At 49.6% G+C, this 24744-nt stretch overlaps 1 protein-coding gene across 27 annotated transcripts in view; it reads right to left on the bottom strand.

Moving 5' to 3' along the window:
- SLC37A1 (solute carrier family 37 member 1) overlaps positions 1–24744 on the bottom strand; it is an 82819-nt gene that overhangs the window by 37915 nt on the left and 20160 nt on the right. For all 27 annotated transcript variants that reach the window (XR_013414806.1, XR_013414810.1, XR_013414807.1 and 24 more), the window contains 6 exons: positions 17635–17716; positions 9256–9388; positions 8523–8601; positions 4440–4575; positions 1719–1795; positions 632–798 (listed from right to left, as the gene is read on the bottom strand). Coding sequence is in view for 18 of the 27 variants with exons in the window: in XM_015132817.3 (XP_014988303.2) it covers positions 632–798; positions 1719–1795; positions 4440–4575; positions 8523–8601; positions 9256–9388; positions 17635–17716 (674 nt within the window). In the remaining 9 variants the exon portion in view is untranslated. The remainder of the gene's footprint in view (positions 1–631; positions 799–1718; positions 1796–4439; positions 4576–8522; positions 8602–9255; positions 9389–17634; positions 17717–24744) is intronic.

Consider the following 24744-nt stretch of genomic DNA (forward strand, 5'->3'; position numbering starts at 1 on the left):
GGCTGGCAGGAGTCGAGCCCCTGTCATGTGACCGCTGGGGCCACCCGGGGGTCTCTATTCTTGCTGTAACTGTCCCGAGTCTTCTCAGCACCAGAGCCTGGCGGATCTCTACTTCAAAAATGAATTTCAAATTCAGTTAAATCAAAAGTTTGCTACTGAATCTGAAATGGAATAAGGGATTTGATTTTCCAAGAGATACCTTTTACCCAGTTAAGATATTAAGTAAGTCTTTTATAACACTGTCCAAGATCTATCTTATCAGAAGGCAAAGAGCTGACCGAGTCCAATTCAGGTTTCGGTGGCAAGATGGGCGTGAGAGGGAACAGCCTGTGGGGAAATGGAAGACTCCCAGGCACGAACGCCTGATGCTGAGGCAAGGGAGGGCAGGAGGACGGGAGGAAGGAATGTAGACATGGGTCACTCCAGAAATCGGGGGAGAGTAGAAAATCCAGCAAGACCAGGAGAGAACCGGCTCCCCAAGGAAGTCTCCCTGACAGGAAGAGCGCTGAGGTAGCCACAGGCAAACAGGGCGCTAGGCCACGCAGCTCTCACACTTGTCCCTGAGGCCCACCCGAGCAGGGAAACCCGAGGCCTCCCTTGGTGGGTGGTCTCCAAGGCCACGTGCACTTACGTTCAATGAGGAAGAGAAAGCACACTATCCCCATGGCTGCCACGATGGCCCCAGGCACAACGAAGGACAGGCCCCAGCACGTGGACACCCAGTAGCCAGCGATCAACGATCCCAAGATGTTGCCTACGGAGGTGTGGGAGTTCCAGACCCCCATAATCAAACCTCTCCTGCAACACAACAAAACAGAAGACAGAAGATGGAGCTGAGAAGCTGAAACGAGTCCAGCAGTGCAGGGCGCAGCAGTGCCTGTAAAGCAGGCAGTCAGTGCAGAATCAATGAGGACCGTGCAGACTCTGCTTCCGTGGCATGCAGGACTCGCGATGCTCACGAGAGCTGATCTGTTTATGTGGCCTCAGGCCGTGCCATCACCCATTCCACCTCTCGCTCTGAGTGCATTTTGTACTCAAGAAGAAAGAGGCCTTTCTCTGAAAGTCTTGGAAGGCCTGAAATTAAAATTTGTGCCTCTACAATCAATGAATACACAGTCACTTGATGAACTGTCATTTGCACAAAACTCATGGAGGTACACAGCAGGTGAATGAGGCACAGTATCTAAGACTTAAGACCTGATGACGCCGGTGTTCCCGTTTTAGCTTCTGCATCTTGTTTGGTATCTTCCACCACAAATAAGCCTTTGGCCTGGCTGAGCTGAATTTTACACAGCCATTTACAAATAAATCTGGACTCGCCAGAGGCTGGGTCCCAGCTCTGCTACTTTGGTGCTGTGTGCTGGGTGACGCAGGTTGGGAATTCCCAAACTCCCATGTTAACATGTAGCTTCGGCTTCAAAAGGCCTGGGGCAGGGTCCTGGACTCTGCATCTCCCACAACACCCGGGAGGCCAGATGCAGCTGTCAGAGGAGCCGTCGAGTGACACAGACTCCACCGGGCCCACAGTGGGAGGGAGGAGCTCCCGTCTCGTGGGACACAGGCCATCTGAATTTCAACAATTCAAGCCCCAGAGGTTTCAGCCATCATATTTTAAAGAGGATACTAAAGTGTTTTTGCTGTAATCAGTCTACAAAAAAACTCAAAGTAAAATGGTCTAGTTTTCATCTGCTATTGGAAACAGGGCTGCTTTTCCTCACCTTCCTTTTCCAAACCAGTTGCCGAGGCAGGTGACGACGCTGGGCCAGCCGGTGGTCTGCACCAGCCCGTTGATGACCTGCGGGAGAAGCCAAAGGAGAGACTGACCCACAGGAAGCAGGCCTGGGAGAGCGCCACAGGGAGGCACACAGGGCTTGCCCTGCTCACACAAAGAAGGGGGTATGACAGCCAGAGATGGACTGTCAATTGTATATTTATATACAGTTTAAACTACGTATGTATTTTTAAACCATGTACACAGGTATCTATATATTTTTCAAAATAAAAGTAATGCATGTCTGTTGTGGAAATTATAGAATAAGTAGAGAAAAGCAAGGAAAGAAAACCCAGGCAGAACCCCACCACCAGGAGATCACACCTTATAACAGTGTGGGGCCAAGCTTTACAGTCTCTTTTGAATCTAAAAACTTCATAGAAAGAGGCTGGGTGCAGTGGCTCATGCCTGTAATCCTAGCACTTTGGGAGGTCGAGGCGAGAGGATCTCTTGAGTTCAGGAATTTGAGACCGGCCTGGGCAATATAGAGACCCCCTTGTCTACAAAAAATTAAAAATTAGCCAGGTGTGGTGGTGCACATCTGTGGTCCAAACTACTCAAGAAGCTGAGGTGGGAGGATTGCTTGAGCCTGGGACCACTGCACTCCAGCCTGGGCAACACAGTAAGGCCCCATCTCAAAAAATAAATAAATGCAAACTTTTTAAAGAGAGAAAAGCTTTCTTCTCTTTATAGAACTGTTCATAGAATTGTACGATAAACATGGCTTGTGAATTGCATGTTTTCCCTCACCAGGCCATGGAGAAGGTACTGTTGATCATCATCCTCTGGAATGAACACAGCCTTGACTTCACGCCTGGACAAAGTATCTCCTTCTAAAGAATCCCTGACTTGAGTTTCATGAAGGGACTTGGGGAATGTATTGCTGAGGACGCTCTAGCATCCTGAGACTCGGGGGTGGCTCTACAAGACTGCAGGAAACCAGGGCCAGCCTGGCACCGCCAACCACCTCACTGTAGTAAGCCAGCTCTCTAGAGCAGGGTCCCCAACCCCGGGCACAGACTAGTCCTGATCCGTGGCCTGTTAGGAGCCAGGCCACACTGCAGGAGGTGAGTGGTGGGAGAGCGAGCATTGCCACCTGAGCTCCACCTCCCATCAGATCAGTGGGGGCCATTAGATTCTTAGAGGAGCGTGACCCTGTTGTGAACTGCACATTCCAGGGATCTAGGTTATGTGCTCCTTATGAGAATCGAATGCCTGATGACCTGAGAGGGAACAGTTTCATCCCCAAACCATCCTCCTCTCCCCAACCTTGGTCCCGGGTGGAAAGACTGTCTTAAACAAAACTGGTCCCTGATGCCAAAAAGGTTGGGAACTATTGCTCTAGAAGACGCCTGGGAGCCGCTGGTCTACCTGTTGCTGCCTCTGGGCTGACCTGGCTGGGCCTTCACTCCACATGCTGGGACTCTGGAAAATTGTTTTCTCCTCCCTTCTAATTTTCTATATTACTACACAAGTGTGAACTGCTTTTGTAATTAAAATAGCCAAACTTTTCAAGTGTTATGGCAAAATCTTCAAAGCAAAATTAAATACAGTTTGCCTTGATGGTTTTAAGCATTCCCCTGAGCTATCTGGGAGCCCTGGAAGCATCACAAAGCCTGAGATGAGCATCGTTATTTCCCACTGTTTTCCTCGGCTGCTGAATACTGATCCACAGCACTGCTGGGAAGGGCAGAAGCCAGGAGACTCCGGAAGGGCTCCAGCTCCAAGGGCAAGCCAGTATGGGCTGCCCTCAGGCCTCCTCCCCTTCTAGCACCTTCATGATCTCTCCTGTTCTCTCCACTGACTGCCTCATACCCCCTCCTGCTGCCTGACTCCAAAGTCGGCCCTTCCTTCCGCCCTTGCATCCCTCTGTAGAGTCCTCAGGTCTCCCCGCTTTTTCTCTCACTGCGACCCGACCAGCTGCAGGTTTTCCTTTGTAGGCTGGGACCCAAGTTGGCCCCTGAACACTCCTAGGCACTGACAAAGGTGTTTCAGTTGCTGACCCAAAACATGGAAAGAAAGTAGCCCTGGCCCTGGGCCAAATTCCTTAAACCCTCATACAAACTCCATACACCAATCCCTCGCTGCAGACAGACCTGCGTGGAACGCCCTGTCCCGCTGCGTGTCAAGACTATATACTACAGCCCTCGGTACGTAAGTTCCCCTAATACACGCTTTAAACTGATCACCCAGCAGTTAGTGCTGTGTTCTTTGGAATCCCAACCAGCCCCATCTTGGGATGGTTTGGGGCACTCCCTGGTGGGAACTCCCTGCCACCACTGTTAGGCTGACTCCAGCTAGGGCTTCAGCTGGAGGACACACCCTCCAACCCCAGGGGTCAAATCTTTAGCAAGATGAAACATCTCAAACTTATCCACATGAAGACAGGGTGACTCCTAAGGGCTCTGCACGTCAGTCTCCCTGCCAGGGCACCGACAGGCGCGTTCTTTATGAGGCAACTCCTGAAACTAAGAAACCCCTCCGGGCTGCCGGAATTTCTGAGCAGAAGAGAAAGGAAGGACTTATTATGTCAGCTGACCCTGACTTCGGACAGGACGTACTTCTGCCCCTTCCCAGCATCTTGACAGAGGTGACGTGTGACATAAACAACCCACCCTATTCACCAAGGAAACCCCATACATGGTGAGCCATGGACCCAAACCCTTACCTGAGTTACCACGTAGAATCCGAAACTGTGGATGTTGTAGAAATACCCTAAGCCGAACAGGGCGGTGAAGGCTCCACTGGCGAGCATCCCAAAAGTTAGGTAATACCTAATCGGCAGGCGTTCCCCAATTATGCCACTGAGGCGGAGAGAAGGAAAGACAAATAGGAATAACAAACACACCCGAATGTTAACAACCCGGCGGCTGTTTCGTGCCGGATGCTTTCGTGCTGTTCTCTGAGCTTGGGGAACTCTCAAGCCTTACAGTTTCCAGGAAGATTTCTTACACCTATTTCCCTATGGAGTGTTTACTCACCAGAAACCAGAGACTGGCAACATTCTAGAAGATTTTATTTCTAGTCAATGTCACTATCTGTCAAATAATAAAATTCAAACGCTCTGACTTATTTATGATAGTTGCCAATGAAAGGAAATAGGAACTTGTCTTGCTAGTTAATCCTGCTTTCACATAAACCATATCCAGTAAATGTATACAATGTCTTAAAATTCCAACTGTTGAACTACACCAAATGTCATGAAAAGAGATCACTTATGACCCAGAGCAAGTCACTCGGCCCCACGAGCTGTAATGAAGTCACCTGTGTTAATACACCTGGCTGGCTGGGCTCAGTGGGGAAGTGGCTTGCAGCTGTTTGCCACTACCACCTCCTGCCACACCACTTTGACCTGATTTAAAGGCAGAAGATTTGTTCCATGGTAAGGTCTGAAATGCTGGGGTGGCATCTCTCTCATCCTTCTGAACAGCAATGCAACTCACTAATCAGCTGCCCTTTTTGGTGTCTTATCTTCTAGAGCTGCCTGGAGACTTGGTGGCATAAAGGATGCTTAGCCTCGCTAAAACAGCCTCGATGGGGGTGGTAAAGCACGTCTCCAGCTTCACAGCAGGGCACAGACTTAACAGTCTTTAGCTGCCATCACAGCACACTACCTAATGTTATCCAAAACATCCCTCACTGTTTTATGGGAAATGTCACTATGGACCAACTCAACATTGTGACTTATTAAGTAAATAGAAAAGCTGTAGAGTGTCATGGATGGACTGAGCCCTTCGCAAGCATCAGAGACTCTGTGGGTCTCGCTTTCTTCTGTAGGGTCACTCTAGGAGTCAGATAAACAGGAAACCTAACACACAGTGACACCTGCCTGCCGTGAACCCCACTGCCGGAGTCAGCTCCAGTGTTCTCAGCTTTCATCTCAAGAACCCACACCAGAGAGCTTTTCCTTCCGAATTCACCAAGTAAAAAAGATCTACCTCAGATCAAGGAAATGACCTTTTAAACACTAAAGCACAAGAAAGTAACTTAAAATTATGACAACATCCAGGTAAAAATTTCAGCTAAAACCTCACCACACACAGACTCAAGAGCATTCCAGAGCTAGAGAGTTACCGACTTCAACCTGCCCACCCCAGAGACCAGGAGCTAGGTCCCTGAGAGGCTGGCTGACCTGCCCAGGTCACAGCACAGCTGGCAGAACCAGATGGGCTCCTGAGAGCTGGTGCTGCTGGCTAGGCTCAGAAGTGTTCTCTAATCTTGCTGTATGATTTGGGCCCACTTTGATCTCTACTGAAAACTTTTAAAGAAAAGGTCTAACTGAACAAACACCATTTCACATTATATGGGACTCATACAGGGATTCAAGTCCATGCTGCACCTGCTTGAACCCTCCAGGCAGTACCTGGGCTGAATGACTGTACCCTTTCATATCTGATTTCATCTGGCGCAGCGAGCAACCACCCATTGCTGAGATCTCAGGTAGGGACTCACACAAAAAGGCCCTTCAATGCAGCAGCGTGTGCCCTTGTTTCAGTCATGAGTTCACTGTGTAGATGTCACATTAGACCAAATTTTGTTTTAATAACCTTACTGACAAGGTGCATAAGAATTATCTTTACCGATAAATAAGCAACAAGAAACCAGTTTATTTACGTAAAGCAGGCTTTCTGAACCTCAGTACTATTGATATTTTGGCTCCGGTAATTCTGTGGCATTAGGGGCTGTCCTGCGTGTTGTAGGATGTTTAGCAACACCCTAGTTTCTAGCCACTAGATGCCAGCAACATCCCTTCCCTGGCTGTGACACCCACAAACGTCGTTAGACATTACTAAATGTCCCCTAGGAGACAAAACTGCCCCCAGTTGAGAACCAGATTTAAATACAGTTTTCTAGTAACTGAGAAAAACACACTCCCACTTTGGGTCTTTTTATACCACAGATTATTTGTGTTCAGTAAGACTGCAGTCTGGGGAATATAAACATTTGACCTCAAAATGGAGAAGGTCTGGCAGCCTGGCTGAGACCCAGGCCCGAAGGAAGCCCAAGGTACACACCACTCTCTCTAGCTAGGCTCATGTTCAGCTGCGCATCACACACTCTGAGCTTCCAAACCTTTATTATTCATTTGCTCACTCAGACAAGTTCTGCAGCGGGAGGCAAATGCACACGTTCAATAAAGGGAGAGCTATGCGCTCTCCTCCGACAGCAGACACTGCCTCCCTGGGCACCACCCACCCACCAGGGCTCTGAGCGGGGGAGGGACCAGGTCTTGACGATCCCACACTCTGAGCGGGTCTCAGGGAAGCAGCTAAACATTTATGGGGATCCCTGGGGTTCTCCAGGCTGTAAAGACCTCTGTCTCTGAACAAAAGCCTCTTGGGACTACATGCCTCCATCCCTGGCTGTGGTTTCGCTATGGTTGGTCTCCATCAAAACTTGTGTTGAGGCTTGGCTCCCAGTATAACTGCGTTGAGAGGTGCAGGGAGCTTTGAAGGGCATTTGGGTCATGAGGGATCCGCCTTGACGAAGGAATGAATGTGCAGGAGTAAGTGGCCGCACTCTCAGGACTGATGAGCTATTGTGAGAGGTGAGAGCGGGCTGCTATGAAGCAAGGTCACCCCTGTGCTGTGTGTTTTGTACGCCCTGCTCACTGCTAACCCATCTCACGGGGCCTCTGCCAGGCGATGCCCTCCACTACATTACAGTGTGGCTCGAGGCTCTTGCCAGATGCAGCTGCCCAATCCTGAACTTCCTAGTTAGAGAAGCACTAAATACACCTTTTCTCATTATAAATTACTCAATCTCAGATATTGTGCTACTAGCAACAGAAAATGGGCTAGAACATCCCTATACTGCCTTAAAAAAAAAAAAAACCTGGCTGGACTGCCACAACAGCAGTTTTCAATCAGTCAGTCACATGTTCTATGCCCCATATAACATTTGCCACCTGCCTTGGTCAGTTCAAAGTGGGATGAAGAATGGGCTGGGCTGGCAGCACAGGCCAGGCACCATTCTGAGCTTCTACATACATTAACTCAATTTTTGCCACAATCCTGTGACATAAGAACTATTATTTCTCCCATGTTGCAAAGGGGAAACTGAGGCCCAAAGAGGTATAGTAACTTGCCCAAGACCACATCCTAGCAGGTGGTAGAGCCGGGATTCAGATCCCAGCGGGTCTCTCTCTGGAGCTCCCCGCCCGCCACGCAGGGCTGCCTCTGCTGCGCTCAGTTCTGGGGCCAAGCTGGGCATCCAGGTAGAGCTGTTCCGCACATCCTGTGTCAACTGCTCCGATCATCAGGTGAAATTCGTTATTTGGGGCATGTAAACAGATGGCAGCCCCTGAACCACAGGAGAGGTCGGGCTCTGCTAAACAGGAAGCTAGTCCCCTTGTTCCTGAATGACCACATCCCAGGATCGGCAGGATTCATGGTAGGTCCCAAACCCCAGGGCCAGGAAAGCTGAGGGCAGCCTGTGTCAGTTGGCACAGTGCCTGGGACACGGAAATCCTCGGCCTTGAGGTCCCGTGTTGTGGGCACAGCACATGTGCTTGCTCTCTCCTAAGCTTGGCCTCATCTTTGGGAAGGGAACAGCAGGGAAGCCACCGGCAAGCGGGGGCCTCACTCCTGTGCACCTGTGCACTTCAGCATAGCAGACGCCTTCTCTGCACGGAGGGGCCAGATAACCAGGAAGGGTCTGGAAAACCAAAGAGCTATGAGCTATCGTGAGAGGGGAGAGCAGGCTGCTGTAAAGCAAGGTCACCCCTGTACTATGTCTCATTTGTACGTACCTGAGGTACATCCCCACGGCATAGGCGCACAGGAAGGAGTAGTCCAGGGCCCCAAGCAGCTGCTGATAGTTGTTCTTATCTACACGAATTTGAAAATTAACAGGAAAAGCTCAGTATTGTTTAGTGTATGTTCTAGAGCACGGCTATAAAACACAAAGCATCTGTTCTCTAAATCTGGTTGTACTTAGTGAAACGCGTGGTTTTCCACACAGAAAACAAGGCGGTGCATTTTCCGTTCAGTTTCTCGCAAAGGAAAATGAAGTCACCGCAGTTTCAAATAATCACTAAATATAACGCAGGCATCATTCAGATGGGATAAAATCCCTATTGTGCATGGTGGCTGCACATTTGATTGATGCCTTTTGTTTTACGTGTCCACTGGCTTTTCTGCAGCACGCCTGCCTAGGCCAGCACCCACACCAGCCCCTCGTGTCTCTCTCTTCTTCCCGCCCACGGAACTATGCCCTGCAAGTCTGAAATACAAAATGCAAATGATCTGCAGCACATCTCCCTATTAAGAGAACCTTCTTTCAGGAGGAACAGCTCCACACACAGGTGCTACGGACGCAGTGGCGGTGAAGTCACGTGCTCTTGGGTAGGAGAGAGGGCTGTCATGGAAATGCAGTTTCATCTGGGAACGGCATTACTGTTGCTAAAATTATTAACAGCGAGGCTGGAAGAACCTTGGAAGGACAGCCGCTTCAGCTCCTGGACGGACCGATGATCAACTTACCAAATGGTGCCCAGCCACAGTCGGTCTCATTGTCAGGGAGCTGGTGGGGGGCAATGGACCCAGACTTGGCGCTCTGGCTGCTGAATCTGCCGTCAGCTTCATCCCAAGCAGTGCAATACTTGTGGAGCTCACCCTGGGATGTGATGGGAGGGCAGAAGCAAGGAGAGGAAGTGCCTTCAGTGAGGCTCAGCATGGGGCACAGAGAGGAACAGTCACCCCTCCTCTCCCAGCAGCCTGCCCAGGACACCTGCACCCTGCATTCTAATGGAAACACAAGGCGCCGCTGGCAGTGTGTCTGCAGGACCCACAAGAATGCCTGCTGGTGACGTTTCAGCAGGACTCTCCAGCAACCGCACTCCTGAGCGCACAGCGAACATAAGCCATCTTCACATGCCACTGGAAGACAAGCCTCAGGAGCAGTTTTAGTCCTAAGAGCTCCAAGCTGAAAGCCGACTGCCTGTCATCCTTGACCACCTGTCCACAAGGCAGAAGGGGTATATTTTCCTAGATTCACACAACTGAATGCTACACACCAACGAAAAAGAACAAGTCACAGGTCCAAGCAACAATGAGGATGAACCTCACAAACATAACATGAAGCAGAAGCCAGACACGAAAGAGTACGGACTGCAGCATTCCACTCATAGGAAGTCCAAGGACGGACAATGAATCCACGCGGCTAGAGGTGACAGTCACGGTTACCTAAAGGGGGACAATGCGGGACAGGGGACGGGGAGCTGTCTGGGAGCTAGAAAGGGTCCATCCCTTAACCTAGGTGATGGCTACCCCTATGGGCATGGACAGATCTGCCAAGCTGGACACTGAAGATCTGTATACTTTACTAAGTGTAAATCATACTTCAATTTAAAAATATCCCTGGGGCAGGGCACCACCCACCCCCCAAACTAGCCACAGAACCAGCAAGCAGGGCCAGGGTTGGAGGCACTTGTCTGGGAGGCGGGAGGAAGGGAAAGCCGTGGCCCTGGGGTTTGGTTACTGGCTGTGTGAACATGTTACTTGCCGCCCCTGCCTCGGTCTCCCCCTCTGCAGACGAGGCTGCTGCCCAGTTACAGAAGTCATTGGGACCTGTGACGCTGAACTCCAGGCTTTTGCACAGAGCTTAGGATGGCATGGCCCTTGTGAAACAAACCCTGGGGAGAGAGGAAAGCTCATCTGTCGGGAGGCAGAGGGGCCTGAGTGGGCTTTTCCTCAGTGTACTCCTTGGGAAGAGGAACAACACCTACAAGACAGCGCCACATGTGGCAGGGGCCCGTCTCGTTGTGGGGGAAGCTGAGGAAGACAGAATGTGCTCTGTGACTGCGTGTCCCTCCCTGGTGGCCTCTGTCACTCCCATGCCTCTCTTCTCGGGGGTCTCTGTAGTGATCACTCTGCACTAGTCAAGACTCATAGGAGCTGGCCCATCAGGCGTGAGTGATGGCAGAAAGTGGGGTCCTTGTGGTCAGAGGGGTGTCCCTTAGGGGGACTGAGTGCCCGTTCAGTGCCCATGATACCAGAGGGGTGTCCTCGTGAGCTGGAACCTGAGAGAGGCCAGGGGTCTGGAGGGCAGTGCACAAAGCTGGCTCCAGGTCAGGGCACAGAACGCTGGGCAGGGAGCCACCCCAGTGACCAGGCAGGCAGCAGTCGGAAGTCCTGTCCCCCTCTCTTCAGGAGGGAGTGGCCAACAAGGCTAGCCACCTTCAAAAGGCCAGGGCTTTTGAATCGAGGCTACACACCCTGATTTATAGCTGGCAGCATGTGGGCCACGTCACTGAGTCCTGGCATGGCACACGGGATGCAGCTGCTCCACCGTCATGTGACTCTGTCGTCATCACTGGGCTGTTCTGCTATAATTAAACACTGCCCCAAAAAAGTAGCCAAGGGCTCTACTTTACAATGCAAAGTCATCATCTGCCCAGCAGCTCCCTTGGCAGAGCTGGTCCTCCCTGGAGGCGCCATGCTGACCTCCTGGCATGTCGGGAGGAGTGCTTTCATTTGCTCCCCGACTGCTTGGGGCCCCCTGGCCGCTCCTGCTTGTGTTTTAAATTCTCCACCCAAGGTGGATGTGAGGGGCTGTGAGTGTGATCGTGAGACCCGGGGCGGGTGCCTGCAGCCCTTCCTCTCTGTATCAAGCTGGTATCCGCGGCCTTTCTCCATTCACCTGCCGCCTTGTTGGACACTTTTCCTCCTCAGTGCCTTCAGAAGTCAGGTGTTTCTGCCCACCTTTCCCTGCTGCCTCTCACGGAAGCCAATCTGGCCACACCCAAAGGCCGAAGCATCGCCACAATTCACCTCTCACTGAAGAAAGCCACAGCTAGGACAGGAGCACAGGACACTCCCCAGCCAAGGAGAACCATGTGCAGGGATAAGCTGAAGTTTCTAACATTAACCTGGCACAGAAGAAAGGAAAAAGAGATTCTGCAGGCCGCCGCTTAAAACAGAATTTTATATCCTTTGTGATTTCATATTTCTGGGAGGAACCACCTGCCGAAAACATATCTGATTAGAAATGCTCCTTGTTTCCCATAAATAAGCAGTAAAGTTGTTCTAGTTTTGTTATGTAATGAGTGGGGGCCTCACATCCTGGTTAGGGATACAGGCTTCGGCGGCAGACAGGCCTGAGCTGGGATCTTGGTGCCTCTCTGTGGCTTCTGACCTTGGTGACGTCACTTACACTCCCTGGTCATCAGTTATGGAGTTGGCATGACAATGCCTGTGTCCCAGGGTTGCTGTAAAGATGAACTATAAATAGAGCGCACCTCTCTGGGCCTCCACCCCTGGGAAGGGCTCAGGAAAGGGCTGCTGTGAGTCCGGGTGCCTCTCCGGCCCTTCTCCTTGTTGTTGGAAAGGTCACCTCCACCTGCACCCTGCAGCCCCGTTGGAAGGCTGCTGCCAAAGCAATCGAGATTTCACATAACTCCCGCAAAAAGGGTTCTGAGGATATTTACATAACCACAGGTTTTCAACAACATTGCTATATTTCAGTATTTCTATGAGTTTTACCCCCCAAACCTGGTGTTTGAGGGACAATGCAAACTTAATTAGGTTAAGATGAATTGTTAAGCAAACCCCTCGCCAGGTGAACAAATTCTCACCAAAGTGCTTCATGGAGGCACCCTCACCTCTGCACAGCCACACCATCCCTGCAGAAATACTTGGGGAGGGGGTCAAGTCCTTTGGGAAACATCTGCTTTCATAAAGGCAGCTTTCTTCACACGTTTTTACACAAGTGCCTTTCAACAAGTTACAAACTCAATCAACCCGCGACATCAGGTAGATATTAAAAACTGATCAGGCAAAAGGCTCTGTGGCAACTGAACTCCACACTGACGATATGTGAGGCGGGGAGGCTGAGTGGGCCCTGTGAACACGTGGGCGTTGTGGCTGCTAAAGTGTCCACGCAACACACAGAACAGCAACAAAAATAAACAGCAGATGGGTGGAGGGTGGGGGTGGGAGAAGAAAGGTGCCAATCTTGTGGAAGAACACAGGAAACTGCCAGGAGTCACAGCGCCACGAGTGTGCGGGGAAGGCGGCAGGGCCGGGAGCCAGTGCTACAAGTGTGTGGGGAAGGCGGCAGGGCCAGGAGTCACAGTGCTACAAGTGTGCGGGGAAGGCGGCAGGGCCGGGAGTCACAGCGCCACGAGTGTGCGGGGAATGCGGCAGGGCCGGGAGCTGGCAACGTCTTCTGTCTACAGACTCCCTGGCCACCTCCAGCCCTCCCCACCCCTCCCACTGGCAGCGAGAGGAAATCCCGTCCAGGGAGCAGCAGGCAGCTGCAGTGGGAATTTCATGACACTAGAAAAGACTGGACTCTTCATCCTGCACCTGCAGAGACCCACGCGGCCATTTAGGCACAAACATTCACTGCATTAGCCTGCATTCCACCAAGGCTCCATTCTTTCCACGCTGAATTTGAGCCACTTCGCAAAGAGAAACCACTCGTTCCCGCCCTGGGTTCTCAGCCCCACCATTGCCTAAGGCTACAGCCACAGGGCACATTCTCTGCAGGAGGTACGTGGCCTCCAATAGAGGAGATTACCCGGTGGTCTGGGGTGCAGGAGACACTGAAAGGCAACAGTGAGAGGACAGGACAAGAGCAGGGGATTCGGGCCTCACTGAATCCCCCTGGAGGACAGTGGGGTTAGGCCAGTTTCACTCCACCTTTAGCCAACACAGAGGGTGTATGTGTGTGCGTGTGTGTATACATATCTGCATTTGATGATCTGTCTAGTCAACTTTACGTGGCTCGTTAGGCTGTGTGGGTGCACTGATTCTAACTAGTCCTTCACATTCCTTTTATAAGGCTACAAGAATTCTCCAAAGCATTATCTAAGTCCTGGAAGAGCAATTAAAGTTTTGGTACCAAAAGTAGGAGCGACTAGACAGGCTCTCCCCCACGGACGACAGCACCTGCCCACAGCCAGCCTCCCGCGATGAGTCACAGTTGCCACGTGAAATGCATTATACACACTCGGGCACAGGCACGCAAACGCTCCACGCATGAAGGATACAGAAATAGATGGAGGAGCTTCTTGGTCATTGTTTACTTCTCAAAAATGGAATCATTCTATACATCCTTATGCACATGTTAACTTCTTACTCAAAATGCCTCCTGGAAATGTTTCTGAGTCAACTGGTTTGCCTCTGATAAATTCTTTTCATAATATGGACTTGTCACCATTTATTCAAACTTTTACCTGCTTATTGGGTTCCCTCGATACCCAGCATTGGTTTTTTCCTTTTTCCTTTTTTTGGTCACTACAAACAAAGCTGCCATAAAGACGCTTATGAAGACATTCCCAAGTAAGGTGCTTTTATTTTTAGGGTGAAATTCCCAGAAGCATGTCTGAAGGCTGTAGTATTTTTTATTTCACTGGGTGTCACCAAAAGGTGCTAACACTCGACATCCCATCAAGAAAGCATGAAAAGTCCTCTCCCCTCACGGCCAGTGAACAGGGCTTACTGCTCTGGGCAATGCTGTGCCAGCCATTGAGCACACTGCTGCCTTAATCTGCATTTGGAATACCAGCAGACTTGAACACCATTCACACATTTCCTGGCAATCTGAATTCCACGTCTGTGAACTGCCTGTTCATCCCCCTTGCCCGTTGTTTCTTTGGGTTTCCTAACTTCACACTTACTCCTACGATAAACATAATTTTCTTCTTGGATTTTTACTTTTTGTGTTTTACATTCATATCTTTAATCCCTCTGTTTTTATTTTATTTTTTTGAGATGGAGTCTCACTCATGTTGCCCAGGCTGGAGTGCAGTGGTGTGGTCTCAGCTCACTGCAACCTTCACCTCCCGGGTTCAAGCAATTCTCCTGCCTCAGCCTCCCCAGTAGCTGGGATTACAGGCGCCCATCACCATGCCCGGCTAATTTGTTTTTGTATTTTTAGTAGAGATAGGGTTTCACTATGTTGGCCAAGCTGGTCTCGAACTCCTGACCTCAGGTGATCCACCCACCTTGGCCTCCCAAAGTGCTGAGATTACAGGCGTGAGCCACCGCGCCCGGCCAGTTTTCTCCTTTTAAGTCCTGTGTGTCCAGAGAGGGGTGCACCCTCACATTCAAATCAATGCTGCCATCCCCCTGGCTCCAGGGACCCCTGCAGTTTAGGCTTCTCTGCGAAGCCTCTGCTTTCAGGTTTCTGCCCTGGCCCAGCCCAGGAGAAAAGAGCTCCCACTAAGATCTCTGCTGGGAGAGTGTAGAACCACCTGTCTACCAGCTTGGGCAGATGCTTGCCTTGAGTCCTGAGGCTGGGCCACAGCTGGAGCAGCAGGTAGAATGGACAGGATTGCACTTATAACACCACTATCCTCCCAGCCCTGGTTTTATCATCATCATCGAGAAAAATACAATTCATCAGCAGTGATCAAAGGTAATCTAAACATTCCAGACTAACTTAAATGTGACCTGCTGTGCCATGTCATTCTATAAATGACGTAATAGAATGAGAATCACTTTCTAATTCACAGCTCCTGGTTCGATTTCAGGTAAGCAAATGTATTTTGCTTTTGTTTTGTTTGCAATGTTCTAGGAAATGCGGCTGTAAATAATCACTCAACTGTTTTGTGGGTCAACAGAATCACTGTTACTTTCAGTTTCATTGACGCCTTTCATATCATGGGCTCAAGCACATGGGTGCTTCATAAGGCACTGCAAAGTTTAGTTTTGATGTGGTGTGATGTTCTGATCTGTCTTCAAAGGTGAAGAAATGCATGGGATTCAGTGTCAAGCCAATCCATGCCCAGGCACATCACAGCTGCTAGTTCGGGAAATCTGTGTGTTTAGGAGGCTCGAGTGTGATGCTGGGAGTGTACTCAGGTAATTACACCCGGACAGACCCTGAGGCAGAGAGAAGAAGAGCGGGGGCCCTGGAGGCAGCCTGACCCACAGGGAATTCTCCAGTGCATAGCAGCCCTGCCTGGGGGAACGAGGCCCTGAGCCTCAGTTTCCTCACAGGGGCACTCACAGGGTTGCTGTGAAGGTCACGGGGTAATGTGTGTGGCACTTCGTCATACCCCGGGGCTCTGTAAGCGGCAGTTATTTATACTGGTACTTATGACACTGAACTAAGAGCTGACCCTGACGCTGCCTCCTCAGAAGCCCTAAGCCCTGAGTGGCTTGGACAGCACCACACACAAGAGTTGGGGCAGGGGCTTTAAGAGGGACCACCAGGGAAGCTGCGAGAGGGACCGGGACAGGGCTCCCACTTGCTCCTGGCTCACAGGGGCCCTCGTGGTCATCAGGTGGACCCCAACAGCTTTGACCGCTGACAAAGATCCCCCCAAGGGCCAGCCCATCTTACGCGCTACATCTGCCCCCGCCCCAGCCCGTCAGGTGGTGGCTTCATGGGGACGCCCACCCCTGCACATAGTACTCAAGGCAGTTCTCCCACCTGCAAAGCTGTTTTTCTTCCCCTACAATCCACACCCAACCTTTCCAGGCCAATCCTGAAACCCCACGCAGGCTCCCCGACTACACCAGATCCTTCAACTCCAATGCGCTCACCAAGTCTCTTCAACAGGTACTTCCACCTTTATAATTTACCATTTTCTTGAGCTGTTTGTGTATTTCTCTACCAGAAAGACAAGTAGCAGCAATATTCAGATTTATAATGACTGGTTATTGGCACTGATTTATAATGACTGGTTATCGGTACTGTTTTATAGTGACTGGTTATCGGTACTGATTTGAGAGTCTCTTGTCAAGCAGATGAGTGTTTCTTAAGGCCCACTGCCTCTTTTCATATTCTTCTCTTAAAACCCACATTTTTTAAGGTCTGCAAACGTTTTCCACAGTCAACAACTTGAAAGGCATGGAAGTTTCTTGCTTACCAGGGGTCAAGGGGGAATTTTAGAATCTTTTGGGTAAATGAATGTTTAACATCCCCTGAAAGCTGCTGGAGAGTGGGAAACCTAGGACTGTCACAAAAGAACCAGCCTCTGCGTTGCCTCTGCCGACCGGGGCTGCGGAGGGCGGCCACCCAGGGCTCAGCCACTGGCAGGAGTGGAGGAAGCACAGCTCCAAAGGTTACAGAATTGCAGTCCTGGATCTAGGTCCCTGCCAACTCCTGGAGAGTGAGCGAGGGGCCGTCGGGCTGTGAATGCGCTGTCTCTGGCAGTGGATGCCTGGGAGAAAATCCAAGAAACACCCACAGGTGTGGAGGGGCAGGCCACCCCTTCAGTGGATGATTTCCTCATTCCTTCTACGATAGAGACTCAAATGCCTCTCAGGCCCTGATGGTCTACAGGCAGGGTGACGTAATCCCAGCGAGGGTAAGAAAATTCTTCCTGCTTTTCTCCAGGTTATAACTGGTGCTTATGTAGTCTTGTCTGCTTTAATCTTCTTTTCTCAAAGTCTAGTGGAACACCTGTTTAACAACTTCCTGCGCACCCATCACTCAGACAAAAATGCAGCGTTCCAAGAACAACGGAGAGCCACCTCCGCAGCCAGACCCGGGGTTGGATCAAAACAAAAACACAGCTTTCCAAGAATAATGGAGAGCCACCTCCGCGGCCAGACCTGGGGTCAGATAGCATGAAGAGCTGGAATTTGGGGAACCACTTAAGGTTGGATACATTTGGAAGGAACAGTCACACAAGATAAAACAAATATTTAGCTAAGCTTTCAGATTCTGGAACTGTCAACTAACATAACTAAAAGTCTACAACCTCTGAAAGTATAAATCCAAAAAGCATTTAAAAAATGTCAATTTTAGGAAAGGGAAACTGCAAAGCCAAAGCAGCAGAAGAACTTGTTTCTAAATCATCTGTTTTCCTGCACATCTGCTGCCATCCCCACCCTCTGCCCCACACGCCCTTCAAGTGACCAACTCCTTACAGAGGCGACAGGCAGTGCTTTCATGATTCTTACCTTAACTATGCTGATAGGCTTTCGAGATAAGTGAAAACTTGCATACAGCAGAAATGTCAAAATAAAAATGAAGGCTCTGTACCTGAAACACAAAACAGTGGGAGAGGATGACATGAAATAACAGAAGTTATGTTAGGAATACATGTCACTGTGTTCTGAAATGTTCTTACGCTGTGTATTATTCATTCAGTTCCACAGCAACTATCAATATTACTTATGTCACTATAATATTGGAACATTCAAAAATATTGCCACTTTTGCTTTGTCCACATGGAAACTAAACACCGTAAGAGACAGGAAAAACCAGACTGCTTTTCCTACCCTCATGCACACCACGCCACACACCACACTTCTCACACCATATGTGTAGGGGTTTGCCCCATATACCAAGCAATTCTCCAGCTGACACTAGGTGTCCTCTAAGTGAATTCAATTCTGACGCTGTCCTTCAGGAGTCAGCATCAGCCCCCATAGGGCGGGGCTCCGGCTGAGGCTGCCCCGGCTCACATGCCAACGGCAAGCCCCAGATTGTGGCCTGCTCCTCCGACCAACTGGCTCTCAGCATGGTTCCCAAGAACCCCTCCTCAGGTTTGATTAATTTGCCAGAGCAGCTCACAGGACTCAGGGAGACACATTTATTGGTTTTTATAAAGGATGTCACAAAGAATACACACAGATGAAGAGATGCACAGGGCGAGGGATGGGGCAGGCAGCTTGGAGCTGCTGTGCCCTCCCCAGGACTCCACCCTCTGGGAACCTCCCCGTGCTCGGCAGCCTGCAAGCCCCCCAAACCCTGTCTTTGAGGAAGTCTGTAGAGGTCTCATTATACAGGAATGATCCAGCAGATCACCGGTCACCGGTGATCCACTCCACCTCTGCGGGATCCCTCCCCTCCCCAGAGGTCCACGGGTGGAGTTCCAACCTCTAATCACGTGATCGGTTGCCCTGGCAACCCGTCCCCCAAGAGGCTGTCCTGGAGCCCCAGCCATAGTCACCTCATTAGCAAACAAAAAGATACTCAGCACTCAGGAGCTGTGTGCTACGAGCCTGGGCCAGAGACCAAACGCATGTTTCTTATTACGTCACAACATCAAAAACCTTCATTTATTTAAAAAAACCATAACCAAAGGGAAACCTGGGACTCAAGATGCACACTTGAGTTTACAAAGCAATAACAAGGACGATGAAATGTTTAGTTTACAACAAAACTAACCACAAGTTTCTTGTGTAGCCTGCTATCCTGGGCAATTAAGATCATATTTATTTTTGGCTCTTTGGTTTCTACGCAACTTTTCAGAAGCACACAAGCAAGGCAGACATATAAATATTTCACAGCCCTCAAAGAGAAAAAGTCAGGGACGCTGGCAGGCTCTCAATAGGCCAATGACAGAAACACTGGCACAAAGCCCCTCACTCAGTTTGGCTGGGAGAAAAGCAGCCAAAAGAGTAAGCATGAGTGTGAGGAAGAAAGAAGAAAAGAAGGTGCCTTAGAGAGAAGACAAAGGGCAACTTCAGTCTAAGAGTCTCAACCACCGCATAGAAAAATACTTTTTGAGGCAACAAAATGTGTTGGGAGAAAGAAGTATTTGACAGGAGCGGAAGGCGAGTGGCAGCTCTTCTGTGTCCTAGGCACACCTCCCTCCCCTGGAGAACCTGTCCTGTTTGTGGCCTGGGAAGACCAATGACTTCAAATGGTGCCACCAACAACCTGAATCAATAATTACCTAAGGCGGCGTCCTACACAGGACAAAGACAGGCAGCGTTTCCGGGAGGCCCTGGGATAAGGGGTCGCTTCTCCCAGCTGCGCATCTACATTTTTAAGGTTGTGATTTACTCTGAGGGAAGCTTTCCACAAGTAACTAAAATCCTAGGATCCCAGAGCTGCCTTCTTCTCTGGTTACCAGCTAAAGTAGAGTTCAAATAGATACTTCCAGATTTTTCTTAAAAAAAAAAAAAAAAAAAAAAAAAGACCATATTTCAGGTGGGAAAGAAAGGTTGGTGGCTCTGTGGGACTCAAAACCACCACCTTTGGAATGCCTGTGCCGTAGGGGAAGGCACCGAACCAAACCAAACCAACTTGCAGAATACCTGCTGACTGAAGACAGAAATTCCCCAGCGCTCTCTTTTTCATCAGGGAACCATCTTCCAATGGCCTTTCTTCAATTCTTCCTCTCCAAGCCCATGGCAAGGGCCAAATGGGGAAAAAGTGAAACTCTAAAAGACGAGCATGTCGTTTATCCCAAAGCCCAAAGAACAAAGGCTACGTGGGTCCAGTGGATTTGCTCCAGAAGCCCAGGCTTCTGTCCTCGTGTTTCTGAAAACCATCCTTTCTGACCAGGAAAGAAAGCCTCAGCGCTTCGGATGAAGCTCTCTGTTAGGCCACCGCTGCTTCTCGCGCCTCCAACTGCCGGTGCAGGAAGATTCCAGGCCACTGGGCTTTACTGGCCCTCAATGCTCACTTGTCCAGCCCACAGCCTGACAAACTGGTCACTTCCACCCCACCTGCTTCAGCTGACTAGGGCAAGTAAGGCTGATGGGTGACCCTGATCAGCCCTCATTGGAGTACAGGGTTTCCTTCTCCAATGTCCTCAAAACGTGTGAACAAAGTTCTCAGGCCAAGTTCCCTCCAGCACCTCCCCAGTCAGTCTCAGACAAGTCCATGGAGCATCTCTCCTGCACCCTTGAGGATTCTCCATCCACAGCGCCAGTTCTATAGGTGCTATCACCCAGCTAGGAAGGATTTTGAGAACAGCAGTTCTGCCCTATGGGCTGTGGGCTCACATCTCCACTCACCACCCAGACAGCCCAGAAGGAAGGCTGTCTCCCTTTGTCGGGCTGAGGTCTGAAGAGTGCTGGCGCCCCGACACCCACCACACTCCCGGTGGTCAGGGCTGCTTGGGTGATCAGGCCCTGGGGATGTGCTCTGGGCCCCTGCTTTCCTCTGCGGGATGACTCCCGGCTGGTGCTCACAGCACACACCCAGAGATGCCCTGAGAACACTGAGGAGCACACAGGGGGCAGCACATGCCTCTGGAACCTTCAGTTCAGCCTTGTGTGGAGGGAGACGCCTTAATGAGTGAGCCCCTTTGGGAAGAGTCACTGCCACAGTGTAACCGGCCTGAGAAGCCGTCCTGTAGAATTGGGTAAAGGGTCCATTTACACAGGAAACTGGAATGTTCCTAAAGACTGAAGAGGAAAACCCTAGATTTATTTAGCTGGTGTCAGACCAACTCTGCTTCTATTTGCAAATTCGTCTTTCCTCCTTCATTTTCTTCATCTTCTGTACTTAGGACCCGGGGCTTGGGGATGGGGGAGGAAGTGGCTAGAGGCTGGACTTTCCTCTTTGAAAGGTCTGACTTCAGCTCCCATGGCCACTGCTATACCGCGGCAGCCACACTCGGGCCGCTGCCTTGCTGGTGGTCACCCCGACATGCCTGGCCTCTGGGTAGGCAGACGCTTCACTCTGCAGCATGGATGGACTCAAACCCCCAGAAGCCAAATAGCCCTCCCGAAGTCCTTTCTTATTTTGTAATTCTATCTACATTTTCTTTATCGTTTATAAAGCAGATGTTTTGGATGATATTTGTTTCCTTTTATTCATTTTGTACTGGGTTGAATATCGTCCCCCATAATTTCATGTCCACCCAAAACCTCAGAATGTGACCTTATTTGGAAACAGGGTCATGTAGACATGATTAGCTAAGGTGAGGGCATATTAGATAGAGTGAACCCTAATTCCAATGACTGATGTCCTCACCAGAAGGCCACGCAAAGACTCGGAGATGGACAGAAAGGGAGGCCATGTGGCCACGCAGGCAGAGACTGGCACGATGCAGCCACCAGCCAAGGACTGCAGCAGCAGCAGGAGCTGGAAGAGGCAAGGAGGGTCTGTCCCTGGAGCCTGCAGAGGAAGGGTGGCCCTGCTGACGCTTTGACTTTGGACTTCTGACCTCCAGGGATGTGAGAGGGTAAATTCCTGTTGTTTCAAGACACCCAACTTGTGGTCCCTTGTTACAGCCGCCCCAGGAGGCTAATATAATCCTTTCATTTTTGTTTTGTGTTACGTTTAGACTTATGAATATAAAACAAATACAATAAAAAAATGATCTAATCGATCTGCTCCTCAGTGTTCGGCTTACTTTTTGCAGTTATGACTACTTACAGCATGCCTGGCTTCCACCAATACAAAAAATTCCACGTTTCTAGCAAGAAAGCAGGTCTCAGCAACGACAGCCCCAGATGGGGGTGCCCCTCTGAGCCTCCTCAGAGATGGTTTCGAAGACCACGTGTTCTCAGGCGGACGGCAGCCTGCTTAGGGTGAGAGGCTTCCGCAAAATATCTGTCACCTTGTTTGAGTGCTATTACCTCAATCATATGCAAATAAGGAATAAAGAAATGCTTTTGAGAATTACTGAGTGATATTTGGTGCAGAAATTAGTCCAAAGACATCCTCACTTCAGAAACAAGGAAACCAGACAGAGAAGCGATGCCATGTCCTGTTCAGAGTATCCTGTCAGGAGGCGCAGGACGGCAGTGACACTGACGTTGGTCCTTGGTTAAAGTGCTGTCTGCCTCATCGTCCCTCAGTGAAACGACTACGTTTCCCTCTAAGTAATGAATATGGAATTTCTGGAAACCTGCTCTGAGATGATGCAGATATCCTGTTCCTTAAGCTGCCGCCCCATGGAGTGCATCCACTGGTGTTCTCTCCCTGCGCTGGGCACCCTGCAGTGGCTCCACATCCCCGCTCCACCTAGCAGCCAGTGTCCACTGTACAGAGAGCGTGCATTTCTCCTACTTATTCAGTTACATCAGTAGGACTCGCCAGAGTCTTATGCTATTCAATGGGCTATCATTCACAATGAGTCTCATTTATTGTAAATCTCAGATTGTCCTAGATTTGACAAGTCAGAGTACCTTTGTAAGCACTTCCTTATTTTCTGGCACAAGATGTTCCTGGCTCATCTTTTCCTTGCCCTGCCCCAGTCCTGGCATTGGCCAGGTCTCTGAGGACTCCTGACTCCTTTTAGTGGGAGATGCCATGCAGAAACCAAGATCCCAGACCAAAGTGTGCTCACTTTAGTGCTATGAATGTTCCCAGGACCTCCCAGCAGGGTGCATTTTACACACACACACACACATTCACACACACATGCACACACACACCCTTCTCTATTTCTATATTGACCGTCATCAGTTTATCCCGAGACCTTTCATTCCAATCCAGCCCCACTCAGTTCCTTCCAGTTCCCCTCCCTCTTCCCATGTCTGTAACTCCTTTTCCAGTAAAGAGAAAGCTGCCTCATTTCTATGGGATTTCTGTAAAAAACACATAACCTGAATCTAATCATGAGGATGAGGAAATAACAGACAAAGTCAAAATGTGGCACATTCTATAAAATAAATGGCTTGAACTCTTGAAACATAACAAGGCCATTGTCTCAGAAGAAGGAAAAAAAGTCAAGGTCAGAAAAGATGAAAAAAGGCCGAGGAACAGTGCCAGATGAAGAGACTAGACCCATAGGATAATTAAATGCAATGTATGAACCTGACTAGATCCTGAACAGAAGAAGAAATGCTATCACAGATATTTGACGATATTTGATATCATTTTTAACATGGACCGTGGATTAGATAACAGTATCTTATCAGTGTTAAATTTCCTGATTTTGATCTTTTTGCTGTGGTTTTGTGGTTTTATAAGAGAATGTCTTCTTTATAGGAAATACACACGGAAGTATTTACAAATAAAAGGGTATGATGTCTGCAACTTACTCTCAAGTGGTTCAGACAAGTGTGTGTGTACAAACATACATCTACACACATGCACGCACACATACACACACACTGTGGAGGGGCAGGGAGAGAAGCAGATGAGGCTAAATGTTGATCTTTGACATACAGTGGTTCTACAGGAACTTCTTACAGATGTTAGTAAGTTACGTGAGTTTGAAATTATATCAAAATAAACTTACAAAATGAAGAAGCTAAACACTCACTAAATAAAACCAAATTGTTCAGGCACTTGTGGCTAGACTCACAGCAGACACGAAATGAGTCAAGAAGAGAAGCAATCTGGTTGAAGAACACAGATGCCCTCAAGTCAAACCTGAGACACCCTGTGGATGCTCCACCAACCAGCAGGGCTGAGAAGCTGCGCAGGGCTGGGGGCTGCCAGGAGGTTGGCGCGGAGGAGATGAATAGGCCCAGAATCCGCCGCTGTGGCATCAAAATCATTTGGAGCAGAAGGCATTTGCCTTCCTGAATTCTCTTAGCTACTGAAAAGCAGAGTTCCCCAAAAGAATTCAAAAGAATCCACCTGCTATAAATTCTGTCCCAAGAAGCAGCCAGGGAAGCTGGACTCTTACCACTGGAGATGAGAAGCCTCCACACTGCACTGAAACAGGAATGGTCACAAAACTATCACATCGCCCATCTGTTCTCTTGAGGGCCCACTTGTCTTTCCAAAAAGCCATTTGTTTGCCCACAAGTGCCCTTCTCCCACTCCCGTTCCCCTGTGAAGGACGGCGCATAAGCCCAGAATTCTAAATGCCCCTTTGAGGGACACTTTTCTATGACCTCTTGTACGTAAGTGGTGAAATCTGTCTTTTCTCTTGCTAGTCTGTCTTTTGTCAGTTTAATTCCCAGTTCCCCCAAAACAGAACCTACGAGGGTAGAAGCAAAGTTTTTCCTCTCCCAGAAGAGTTCAGCAGGACAAGTTAGAGGCCAGGGAGGCCAGCTTCAGACTCTGGGCTTGTCAACTGTTTTCTTCAAGGAGAATGGAATTAATGAGGCTACCTAAGAGGAGGATTCTCACAATACGCAAGGGGAGGTGCTCTCTGAACAGAAAGCGGCATTCTGAGCTGCACCAGAACATTTCATTTTCTCTCTGAAAGTTCTGCCCCAGCGAGGCCACTCATCTGAGCTGAGTTGTGTAACTTACATACAAGTTATGTGCTTATTTCACCACAGTCGTTTGCTAACCCTGCTGGTAGTCTGTGGTCACTTTTCTGTAGGGACCATGATTCTTCCAGAAACCACTGGAGACCACGCGGAAGCCCAAACACTATCTGACAATGCCAGTACCAAGGGCAAAGGACACCTCAGCGC

Source organism: Macaca mulatta, chromosome 3 (genome assembly GCF_049350105.2).
Source record: "Macaca mulatta isolate MMU2019108-1 chromosome 3, T2T-MMU8v2.0, whole genome shotgun sequence".
Lineage (NCBI taxonomy): Eukaryota > Metazoa > Chordata > Mammalia > Primates > Cercopithecidae > Macaca > Macaca mulatta.